The following is a 12,739-nucleotide window of genomic DNA, read 5'->3' as shown; positions in this document are numbered from 1 at the left end:
TCTACCACTTATCAGCAAATTCTTAACTGTTCTATGCTTTAGTTTCTACAAACATATAATGGAAAAGATAGTTATATCTACTTCAAGGTTGCTATAAAGATTAAATGAACTAATTAAAGTCCTTAGCATAGGGCTTTATAGAATGATAGAAATGTTCCATATCTGCACTATCTAATTACCCACTAACCACTGTGGTTACTGAGCCCTTGAAATATGCCTAGTGCAATTAAGTAAATTATTCTATTTAATTTTAATTACCTTATTTAAATGGAAAGTCACATGTGGCTAGTAGCTACTGTACTGGATGTACAGGCTTAGAACACTGCTTAGTACACAGTAAGTACTGTGTTCAGTATTTGTTAGTTTATCACATGGTCACTTGACATGGATATGGAAACAGTGTCACAAATATTAGGACAGGAAATACATGCTCACTACTTAAGAATTCCTTTCTTAAGGCACCGTCTCAGGGCAGATTTAAAGTTTTGCTTTACTTTTGACAGGAGCAGTAGCATATACACATATTAGAAGTTAACATGTTTCCTAAAGGAAAACTGGGTGGTCAAGCTACAATTGCACTGAATAAAAATACTTTGTTTCCCAGTGACTAGAATATCTGGCAAAAAAGAGAAAACAAGAATAGGTGAGCAAGAAAAGCTATAGTACTGATTATTAGACTATGAGTTCCATCTGGATGATGACAGTGTATAATTTCTCAATTAATAATAAGTAACTGTCACAAATGACAACTCAATCCTTTAGGAATGAAACACTGAATTATTCCAACCCCAATAATTCCTATTAAAAAAAAAGTCCCCATCCTATTTAGAACAAAGGAATTAGGAGGAAAAAATGATATAAATCCTACCTCCACTCAATGTCCCATGAGGATCAAACACATCACCTCCTAGAGTTACAGTTCTAGTCATTATCCTTTTATCAAAAGCTACTTTTTTTGCATTATCCATATTGTCACAAACAAATGTCATTCCAAAGACAAATTCCATTGCTTTCTGAAGTTCTGGTTTGTATTCAACCAGGGAAAGAGCCACATGAACATTATTAGGGCCAACCTGTGAGAAAACATATATGTCATATGTCATAATACATATTACTCCTTTCCTTTCAAATACTATTTTATAAAATACTAATAATGCCCACAACTGTTAGTATAAATACTAACAGTAACTTAATATACAAACCCAGCACTACAACTCTTTTTGAATTTTCTAAAATGCTATAGAAAACTCACTTTTAGAAAAAAACAATTCAAGTTTAAGCACTGAAAAATCTAAGTAAAACATTTAGCTAAAATACCAGTCATGAGTTTCAATCAAGTAGAAGCCCCTATCAAGTTTCTAAATTCAAAGTGGATTATCTGTGAACACACTTTCTTAAAGTACAATTTCTAGATCAACACAGTTACACAATTACATGTTTTACTTCAACTATCAACTTGGTTGTCCCAAAGTGAATACTTTTCCACTCAAATAAAACATGCTAGAGCAACTACCTTCCAGTTATAGAAACGAAAACAGTAATTGAGAGTAAAAAAGTAACTTAAAAAATCTCTCAATCTTTTATTTTGATCCAACTGTCTTTTCTCACCCTTTGTTTTTTAATGTCTACCTCAGCCTATTTTTAAAACAACCTAATATGGCATCACCGACTCGATGGACGTGAGTTTGAGTAAACTCTGGGAGTTGGTGATGGACAGGGAGGCCTGGCGTGCTGCGATTCATGGGGTCGCAAAGAGTCGGACATGACTGAGCAATTGAACTGAACTGAACTGAATATACTTTACAGAGTGCAGCAGTAGCAGAAATCATAATCAAGGCAGCTCTCTGCAACATATGTTCAGCAATGTCCTCTGACATAGCAGTTACCATTCAGTGTGTGTGGCTAAGGGATCTGGGTAAAAGTACTTTTGTTGTTACTTAAAACCCCAACTTACTTCTAACACTGGAACTTGACCCCAGATGAGAATAACTTCCTTCTAGACTCAGGTGATTTTTCAAAGTAAAAGAAGTACTAACCAAAATTACCACCTATTTACTCTATACTCATCTTTCTTCTGACAGTAAACAATTTCCATTGAAGGCTTCTCAATTTCAGAAATTTACTGAATATGCTTCTCAATTTCAGAAATTTACTGAATATCCATTTATTATCTTAATTATACATGCAGTTTCAGGTTTCACATAATTGTTTTTTCAACTTATGAACTTAGAATACCTGCTCAAATACTGATATCACTACTGAAAGTTAAAACTGGTTTCATGTTCTTACCAAATATTATACAACCACAGTAGCCTTTTAAATATATTTCCTTGCACTCATTTATTCACTAGAAACCATACTACTTTAGATCTAGCCCAGCAGCTGACTGCATATCCTGGCTACCTGCTTTGTATGTTCACAGGTTGGTGGGCAATCTAGAAAAACTCTAGTAGAGAAGCATCTCTGCAAGACTGACAGATTATGTTCCATAACGGTTATCACCATAGCTGGTTTAAGTGTGCCTGGAATGAAAAAAAAAAACCTGCAGAATTCCTATATTCCTCTATAAGTTCTATAATTCTCATTAATCAGAAATCAAAAGTTTAATATTTAATGTGAAAGTGAGTCACTCAGTCATGTCCAACTCTTTGCAACTCCATGGACTATACAGTCCATGGAATTCTCCAGGCCAGAAAACTGAAGTGGGTAGCTATTCCCTTCTCCAAGGGATCTTCCCAACCCAGGGAAGGAACCCAGGTCTCCCGCATTGCAGGTGATTCTTTACCAGTTGAGCCACAAGCCCTAGTGATGAAAGAGAAAAACCTACAATGAAGAGATTACTCTACACAGAGGGATCTCATTCAGCTTCAACAGAGAAATCAAAAGCTTTACAGACAAGCAAATGCTTATTTATAAAACAGACTCACAGATTTTAAAAATCCTATTTACGGCTTCCACAGGGGAAATGTAGGGGAAGTAATAAATTAGGAGATTGGAGTTAACATTTACACACTACTATAAATAAAATAGCGGAGAAGGAAATGGCAACCCACTCCAGTATTCTTGCCTGGAGAATCTCATGGACGGAGGAGCCTGGTGGGCTATAGTCCACGGGGTTGCAAAGAGTCAGATATGACTGAGCGAATCCTTAGTATAAATAAAACAGATAACCAACAAGGACCTACTACTGTATAGCACAGGGAACTCTGCTGCCCAGATGGCGCTCGTGGTAAAGAATCAACCTGCCAATGCAGAAGGCATAAGAGAGGAAGCTTCCACCCCTGGGTCAGGAAGATCCTGGAGGAGGCCATGGCAACCCACTCCAGTATTCTTGCCTGGAGAATCCCAGGGACAGAGAAGCCTAGCAGGCTACAGTCCATAGGGTCACAAAGAGTCGGACATGATTAAAGTGACTTAACACACACAACACGCAAAAATAAAACAGATAACAAGGACCTACTGTACAGAACAAGGAACTCTACTCAATATTCTGTAATAATCTATATGGGAAAAAAAGTCTGAAAAATAATGGATATACACATGTATGTATAATTGAATCATCTAGCAGTATACCCAAAACACATTTAAACCAACTATAGTCCAATAAAAATCTTTTAAAGAAGACATTCTAAAATATCAAAGAGCATTTAAGTCTTCCAACATTTCTGTTCTCTTTCCATCTAATTTCACAAAAGCTGATTTTATTCTCTTGGTATCTTAACTTTTTAAAGCACAGTAACACAATAAAATTGTGTGGTTTGATATATGACTGAAATCCCAATTTACTTCAGAGGACAGTTAATGTCCTATAATTAAAAAAACAAAAAACAGTAAGATGCAGACAAAGCATATAAAAAAGACTTACCAGATTCTGAGCAATCCTCAGAGTTTCTGGAGCAATACATCTGGATGAAATTTTATTAAGTGGAATTATAGTGTATCGACGCTTCAATTCCCCCTTTTCTAGTAGTTTTTTTCCAGTAACCTAAAACATCGTGCATTAGAAATGAAAAAAATATTAATGACAACAAAAAACATTTAAATGGAAACAGTACAAGTTTAGGAATTTATAAATATGCTGAGTGCCTACTATCCCAAACAATCAAAATTCTAAGATGGATATGTGCATTCTGGACTCTGGAGTTAGCATACGACTTCCTCTGGAATAATGTTAAAAAAATGTAAAAAATCATTATCTCTATCGTTTTACCCTGTAAAGATAAACATTTAGCCTTAAGTGAAAGTCGTTCAGTCATGTCCAACTCTTTGCGACTCCATGGACTATATACAGGCCATGGAATTCTCCAGGCCAGGATACTGGAGTGAGTAGCCGTTCCCTTCTCCAGAGAATCTTCCCAACCCAAGGATCAAACCCAGGTCTCCCACATTGCAGGCAGATTCTTTACCAGCTGAGTCATCAGGGAAGCCCAACATTTAGCCTTAGAAAAAGTTTAAAACATCAATAAAGTACCCAATTCTTCTAAGAGCACATGATTTTTCAAGCTAGCAGCTATTATAGTTTTAACAGCAATTATATGTTTTAAATAAAATCAGTTTACCTCTGTGTCTACTACAACATTGTAGAGTCGGTCTCCAGCCACTAATTCTAAAGCAGTGGTTGCAGAAGTATCTTTTACACTGATCAGTGAAGCTACAAGTCCTTTCACACAATTTCTATTCCAGTTCTTCTCTGGATCCCTAAAACAGAAAAGTGGACAAAAATTAATCTTAGACAAGAAAATAGAAAAAGTTGTATTTTACTAGTCAAGAGCTCTTTCTGACAATACATTAAATGGAAAGCACAATAATCAGCAGTTTTATCAAAATTAAAAGATTTCAAATGTCTTGTGATTGTCCAGCTACAGACACACCTTTTATTGTGTTTCACAAATATTTATGTTTTCCGTTGTCACTTTCTTTTTTACAAATTGAAGTTCTGTTGCATTGTCAGCTGATAGTCTTTTTAGTAATGAAGCTTTTATAAATTAACGTACCCTGGTTTTTTAAACTATGTATACAGTATGCTAATTTATCCTTAATAGACTATTGTTTTAAAATCAAAAGATCTTTAAATAAACACAATGGTTTGAAGGTAACAAAAATAACTTTAATGTTCTAATCTTTGTAATACATATATTAAGTATTCCAAGAAAAAAACCATATAGCATTAATAAAACAAACTGTAAAATGTTAACACAGCTATTTAACATTAATGATAAAAATAAATTAAAGAAACTTTTTGGACTACGATTAAATTCCCCTTGTTTTGGTTTTGAGATGAGTGGCATTAGTAACCTTAAATTTCACAAGAATTTCCTGTCTACAAATCTGAAACGTTCAATAAAGATTTAAGGAAAAAAGAAAAAACAATTAAGGAAAAGCAGCTTACGGTATCTTTTATACAAAAATATATCCTAGTTACTACCATGTTCAATTTCAAGATTCAACTCTTACCTATAGGCAAATCGAAGATTGGGAAATCTGGCCAGGAGAGCTTCTTCTGTTTCTTTTAGTCTACTGATATCACGAGATAGCTGCCTGCGCCTTTCCAGAAGGCTTTCCTCCTTGTTTTCTGAACAGTAAGCCATAAGTAAATTGAAACCATGTTTTAAAAACTCAAATATTCTACTTTTTTAAGGAAAATATTAGTAATCTCTATTTCCAAAGCATTTCTAAAAGCAAAATGCAAATTCCTGATAAATATTAAAGAAAAGCATACTTAACTTTTGAATTTCTATTAAGTGTCAAGTAGACATATTTTCAACACATAAAACCATTTTCATCCTTTCAATTCAAAGGACTGTTTTATGCTTTGATATTTTTCTGATTATAGTATAAATAATTTTTATACTATTCCCATTAACATTAATGAGGTAAAAAAAAATTTCCTACTTGCTATTTCCTTTAAGTTTCTATTAATAATCACTATTTCCTAATGATTTAACATGTCTTTAAAGGCAAACCTTCATAATTTAGCCTTTTCATTTCAGTTTCAAGTTTTTCTTTAAGTTTTTTCACAGCTTCTAATGCTTCTTGATCTTTCCTATAGCCACTATCCATCTTCTTAATTTCTGTTTGTTTAGTCTTTAATTCTTGTTGGGCGTGTTTCAACTTCATCTGAGCCTGTAACAGAAAAACATAAAACAGGCTATACGAGGCAGATAGTGCTAGTGATAAAATGGCCACAGATTTAGATTGTTTTAAGAGACATCAGCCTTGAAAATTTAACTGACTACTTGGATCACTATATTAACAGGTCAATTATTTCCCAATGTATTCTCCTCAAAATACTACTCAGAATATAAATGAATATATGCTCAAATATTAAATATCTTATAATTTAAGTCTATATTTTTAATATTTATAAAACTAACATCAATGAGCTCAAAGATTAATATCAAAGAATTGTCATTAGTTGATGACACCACATTTATGGCAGAAAGTGAAGAGGAACTAAAAAGCGTCTTGATGAAAGTGAAAGAGGAGAGTGAAAAAGTTGGGTTAAAGCTCAACATTCAGAAAACGAAAATCATGGCATCTGGTTCCATCACTTCATGGGAAATAGATGGGGAAACAATGTCAGACTTTATTTTTGGGGGCTCCAAAATCACTGCAGATGGTGATTACAGCCATGAAATGAAAAGACACTTACTCTTTGGAAGAAAAGTTATGTCCAACCTAGATAGCATATTCAAAAGCAGAGACGTTACTTTGCCAACAAAGGTCCATCTAATCAAGGCTATGGTTTTTCCAGTGGTCATGTATGGATGTGAGAGTTGGACTGTGAAGAAAGCTGAGTGCTGAAGAATTGATACTTTTGAACTGTGGTGTTGGAGAAGACTCTTAAGAGTTCTATGGACTGCAAGGAGATCCAACCAGTCCATTTTAAAGGAGATCAGTCCTGGGTGTTCTTTCGAGGGAGTGATGCTGAAGCTGAAACTCCAGTACTTTGGCCACCTCATGTGAAGAGGTGACTCACTGGAAAAGACTCTGATGCTGGGAGGGATTGAGGGAAGGAGGAGAAGGGGACGACAGAGGATGAGATGGCTGGATGGCATCACTGACTCGATGGACATGAGTCTGAGTGAACTCCGGGAGTTGGTGATGGACAGGGGGGCCTGGTGTGCTGCAGTTCATGGGGTCACAAAGAGTAGGACACGACTGAGCGACTGAACTGAACTGAACTGATCAAATTAAAAACAAAATAGAAAGCTAGAAATCACTTCCTTCTTTTTCACTTAGGTATGCATATTTGCACTTATATATATTTATGCTGTCCAACTGTGCACCTAACTGTATTGATGAGAGTAAAAGTATACAGGAAGAAGATGTTAAACTGACGGAAAAATGTATATGCTCTAAGTCTGACACTGAAATGCTATAGTTTAAAGTGTTGCAGGCATATAAATGAAGATGATGTTTTTATTTTCCTATTAAAGCTTAAAACTTCAACTTTATAATGTCAATAAAATACCAAAAAGATGAAAACAAATGCGCTAACCTCAAGTATTCCATACAATGCTGAAAACAGAACATTTATTGCACTTAAGATTTCAATTAATCTATAAAGGTATTTTATGCTTTATGGCATCTTACACCAACATTGTCAATAGGTAGTGATCAGTATATTTGAATTTCATTGTTTTAGGTGCTAAGCAGCAGCAGAATGTAATAGTTGATAGTTATCTGAATATTTTCAACATTTTGTTTAACAACTGCCAAAGCATAGTGTGAAGGAGCTTCACAAAAAATAAAATAATAATAAAGAAATAAAAACTGCAATCACATAGTTCTTACTGTCTATACTTACCTGTTTGGCTTCTGTCTGAGTTTTACTTATGTCATTTTTACAGGCCATCATCTGACCAGCAAGAGTTGCTTCTGCTCCATCTTCATTACTGGACAGACCAGCAGAAACAGCATTAAAGTGCTGCTGTGCAATGGCCAAAGCTTCAGCATCTTTATTACTTGCTTCTTGAAGGGCACTTAGTCCATCTGTTATTTTTTTAACCTCTTTTTCCTTTGCTGCTAAAGTTTTAGAATCCTTTAGGAAGAGTTTGAAATTGGAAAGTATCATATTTTAGGAAACCACTGAAACATATATACCTTTAATGTCATCAAATTTCATACCAATTTGAAGTGAACATGGTAATTTAACCATAATTTTAAATATTTTATTCCCACTTTGAAATTTCTCAATTTTTACGATAAATGTACCTCTTATCCTAAAAGAAATACCTTCATTCCATGTTATAGTCAAATCTGAGAGAATGAGTTAAAATATTACTGCAAATTTAAACAAACCACTTGAAACAACTAAAAATCACATTCTAGAACTATAATATTAAAATAATATCCACTCTACCCCAAGCATAAAAGAAATTTCAGGATTAAGAGCATGTATATGAAAATGCTTTTATAAACTATTAAAGGCCATAAAATTTAAGTATTAAATTATTATGGGAATAGCTTCCCTGGTGGTTCATACAGTAAGTAAAGAATCTGCCTGCAATGCAGGAGAACCCGGTTTGATCCCTGGGTCAGGAAGATCCTCTGGAGAAGGGAATGATAACCCACTCCAGTCTTCTTGCCTGTAGAATTCCATGGACAGAAGAGCCTAGCAGGCTACAGTCCATCAGATCACAAAGAGTTGAAACGACTGAAAGACTAACACTCGCGCTTAAATTCTAATAACCAGATATCTAATCCTATACAAGATACCTGCACCAAAAAAGAAAAAAAAAAAAATCTCATATTTACATGAAAGTGATCAGAAATTTGGCTCACTTAATTCATGATTCACTGGGTATTTCTTAGATATTTACCATGTACCAGGCATTATTCTAGACATTAAAGACACAGGGTCCTCAGGGAGCCTACATTTCTAAGGTGGAAGACATAGTAAATAAATAAAGCAAAAAATGATGGAACTACAATTTTAAGAGAAATGAGAAAAGGCCTTTTTGTGATGACATTTTGAGCAGAAACTTAAATGAAACAAAAGGTGTGACCATGCAAATACTAGGGGGATGGTACACTTGCCAAGCTCTGAGGAATATGCTTGGGTATTGGAGGAACTGTGGCTGGAACACAGTGAGCAAGTAAAAAAAAGGCAGCTAATGAGGATACTACTGAGTACCTTCCTGGGAGGTGATGGCATGAACCACATGAGGAGTGAAAGAGGTGTGAAAGGTGGCTGTATTCTGGATATACACATATATCTGGATATTCTGGATATACTTTTAAAATCAACAAAATCTGTTGATGAATTAGATACCACAGGGTTGGGAGACAGAGGAAAATTCAGGACTCCAGGTTCTGGAGTGAACAGCAGCATTACTTACATGAGGAAAATTCAGTAGCTCAGGCAGGTTTGGGTAGGTGAGGAAAATTTAAGAGTTCTATTTTGGATACGTTAAGTTTTAAGTTTTTTAAAGTCATCCATATAAAAATGTCAATTTAATAGCTGGACAAATGAGTCCTTCAAAGAAGGAGTCAAGGTTAATTATAGGTTTGAAAGGCATCAACATGTAGATGGTACTGAGGGGTACAGGGCTGGATGGGATCACTGAAGAAATGAGTACATATAAAGAAGTCTGACCATTAGCCCTGGTGCATGCTAAAATACGTATTTTGATTTGCATTTCTAACTTGGATTCAAAGTTCATATTTTCAACTATCAAATCAATATCCTTACTTAGATGTCTAACTATCTCAAGCCTATTATTCGCCATTCAACAAATGGTAACCATATTTCAAACTGTCAACAACAGAACTCCGGAGTTATCCTTCAGTCCTCTTTCATATTCAAACACCAATCTGCTGGGCATTATTTATAGTAGCAAAGACATGGAAGCAACCTAAATGTCCATCGACGATGAACCAATAAAGATGTTACATACACACACTGGAATATTACTCAGACATTAAAAAGAATGAAAAACTGCCACTGGATCAATGGATACCAAGGACCTAGAGGTTATCAAACTGAGTGAAGTCAGTCAGAAAGAGAAAGTCAAACATCATGATATCACTTACATGTGGAACCTAAAATATGATACAAATGAACTTATCTACAAAATAGAAAGACTCACAGACACAGAGAATAGACTTGTTTTCAAGGGGAAGAGTGGGAAGGGGAGGGAAGGACTGGGAGTTTGGGATCTGCAGGTGCAAATTGTTATGTATGGGATGGATAAACAATAAGGTCTTCCTGTATGACAAAGGGAACTACATTCAATATCCTGTGATAAACCATAATGGAAAAGAAAATTAAAAAAAAGAAAATACATGTATAACTGAGTCACTCTGCTGTACAGCAGAAAACAACATTCTAAACCAGTGAACTATACTTTAATTAAAAAAAAAAATCTGCGGGGTATATCTGTTGGCCTACCCTTAGAGTACACATAAAATCCCACAGCTTCTCTAATATTCCACCTTCTACTGCATCTATCCAAGGATTATCACCTGCACTACCAATTACTACCTAGTTTCTCTCCTTCTTCCCTTTAATTTATCCTCAAAACAGCAAGAATAGTACTACCAAAATATTAAAATGTCACCGTTGTGCTCAACCAACTCCAGCAGCTTCCCATGCCACTCAGAAAAAAGGGCAAAGTCCTTCATGTATTCTGCAGAATCACATGTGATCCTATACCTCATCTCTACTACTCAGTGGTAACCAGCTTTACATCTCTCTGCTTTCCTAATACCTTAGGCACTTCGGGGCAGCTGCTGCTCTTTTGTCTGGAACATCTCTCCCCAGAGCCTCCCAATCTATCTACATCCTTCTCTGATCACTTTCAGGTCTCTAATGAAATACAAGCCTCCCAATGAGACCTTTAATGTTTACCCAGTTTAAAATTCCAGACTGCACCTCTCTGCTCAATACTAACCCTATCCACTGCTTTTTTTCTCCTCATCAGTTACCACTATATAACATACTTCATATTTCACTTATTTTCTTTATCATCATTTTCCTCATTGGAATGAAGACCCACAAGGCATTTTGTTCATTACTGTCATTTTGTCAGTTGCTACATCCTAGCCTAAACAATTACCCTGGGTCCACAGCAGGCACTCAATAAATATTAACAGAATGGAGGAATGTATATTACTAGAATTAAATTACACTTCTCATTTGCTTACCTCTACCATATTTTTCTCCAGTTCTTTGCGTTTGTTCTCTTCACTTGCCAGATTTTTCTTCTTGAAATCAAAGGCACTTTGAGATTTAGTATTAACTCGCTGAGCTTCTGTAAGAGCATCTTCTAAAGATCGAAGTATACCTCCAACTTCCTATAATCAAAGGCACCCAATTCAATCATATACTTAAAAATCTGTTAGCGTATAATTTATATATATTTATTTTTAATAAACTATGGACTCTACACATGGACATCACCAGACAGTCAATATCGAAGCAGACTGATTATATTCTTTGCAGCCAAAGATGGAGAAGCTCTATACAGACAGCAAAAACAAGACCAGGAGCTGACTGTGGCTCAGATCATGAACTCCTGATTGTCAAATTCAGACCTAAATTGAAGAAAGTAGGGAAAACCACTAGACCATTCAGGTATAACCTAAATCAAATCCCTTATGATTATACAGTGGAAGTGAGAAACAGAGTCAAAAGATCAGATCCGATGGAGAGAGTGCCTGAAGAACTATGGATTGAGGTTCGTGACATTGTACAGGAGGCAGGGATCAAGACCATCCCTAAGAAAAAGAAATGCAAAAAGGCACAAGAGTTGTCTGAGGAGGCCTTACAAATAGCTGTGAAAAGACGAGAAGCAAAAAGCAAAAGTGAAATGAAAGATACACTCATTTGAAAGCAGAATTCCAAATAGCAAGAAGAGATAAGAAAGCCTTCCTCACTGATCAATGCAAAGAAATACAGGAAAATAAAACAATGGGAAAGACTAGAGATCTCTTCAAGAAAATTAGAGATATCAAGGGAACTTTTCATGCAAAGATGGGCACAATAAAGGACAGAAATGGTATGGACCTAACAGAAGCAGAAGATATTCAGAAGAGGTGGCAAGAATATACAGAAGAACTACACAAAAAAGATTCAAGACCCAGATAATCATGATGGTGTGATCACTCACCTAGAGTGAGTACCTCCTTAGAAATCTGTATGCAGGACATATAGTCAGGTGGGCCTTAGGAAGCATCACTACTAACAAAGCTAGTGGAAATAATGGAATTCCAGTTGAGCTATTTCAAATCCTGAAAGATGATGCTGTGAAAGTGTTGCACTCAATATGCCAACAAATTTGGAAAACTCAGCAATAGCCACAGGACTGGAAAGGTCAATTTTCATTCCAATCCCCAAAAAGGAAATGCCAAAGAATGCTCAAACTACCGCACAATAGCACTCATCTCACATGCTAGTCAGAGAAGGTGATGGCACCCCACTCCAGTACTCTTGCCTGGAAAATCCCATGGATGGAGGAGCCTAGTAGGCTGTAGTCCATGGGGTCGCAAAGAGTAGGACACGACTGAGCAACTTCACTTTCACTTTTCACTTTCATGCATTGGAAAAGGAGATGGTAACCCACTCCAGTGTTCTTGCCTGGAGAATCCCAGGGATGGGGGAGCCTGAAGCGACTTAGCAGCAGCACCAGCAGCACACGCTAGTAAAGGAATGCTCAAAATTCTCCAAGCCAGGCTTCAACAGTACATGAACTATGAACTTCCTGATGTTCAAGTTGGATTTAGAAAAGGCAGA

The 12,739-nt window shown here is 35.9% G+C and overlaps 1 protein-coding gene across 2 annotated transcripts in view; it reads right to left on the bottom strand.

The window, feature by feature from the left end:
- Positions 1 to 12,739, bottom strand: part of SMC2 (structural maintenance of chromosomes 2) — a 53,053-nt gene that overhangs the window by 28,604 nt on the left and 11,710 nt on the right. For both annotated transcript variants that reach the window (XM_013966243.2, XM_018052539.1), the window contains 7 exons: positions 11,152 to 11,301; positions 7,811 to 8,044; positions 5,964 to 6,123; positions 5,455 to 5,572; positions 4,560 to 4,698; positions 3,866 to 3,985; positions 869 to 1,073 (listed from right to left, as the gene is read on the bottom strand). In XM_013966243.2, the coding sequence (XP_013821697.1) occupies positions 869 to 1,073; positions 3,866 to 3,985; positions 4,560 to 4,698; positions 5,455 to 5,572; positions 5,964 to 6,123; positions 7,811 to 8,044; positions 11,152 to 11,301 (1,126 nt within the window). The remainder of the gene's footprint in view (positions 1 to 868; positions 1,074 to 3,865; positions 3,986 to 4,559; positions 4,699 to 5,454; positions 5,573 to 5,963; positions 6,124 to 7,810; positions 8,045 to 11,151; positions 11,302 to 12,739) is intronic.

The sequence above is a fragment of the Capra hircus genome, chromosome 8 (genome assembly GCF_001704415.2).
Source record: "Capra hircus breed San Clemente chromosome 8, ASM170441v1, whole genome shotgun sequence".
In the NCBI taxonomy this organism is placed as follows: domain Eukaryota; kingdom Metazoa; phylum Chordata; class Mammalia; order Artiodactyla; family Bovidae; genus Capra; species Capra hircus.
The sequence above is the reverse complement of the archived record's forward strand: the minus strand, read 5'-3'. Positions and strand labels throughout refer to the sequence as shown.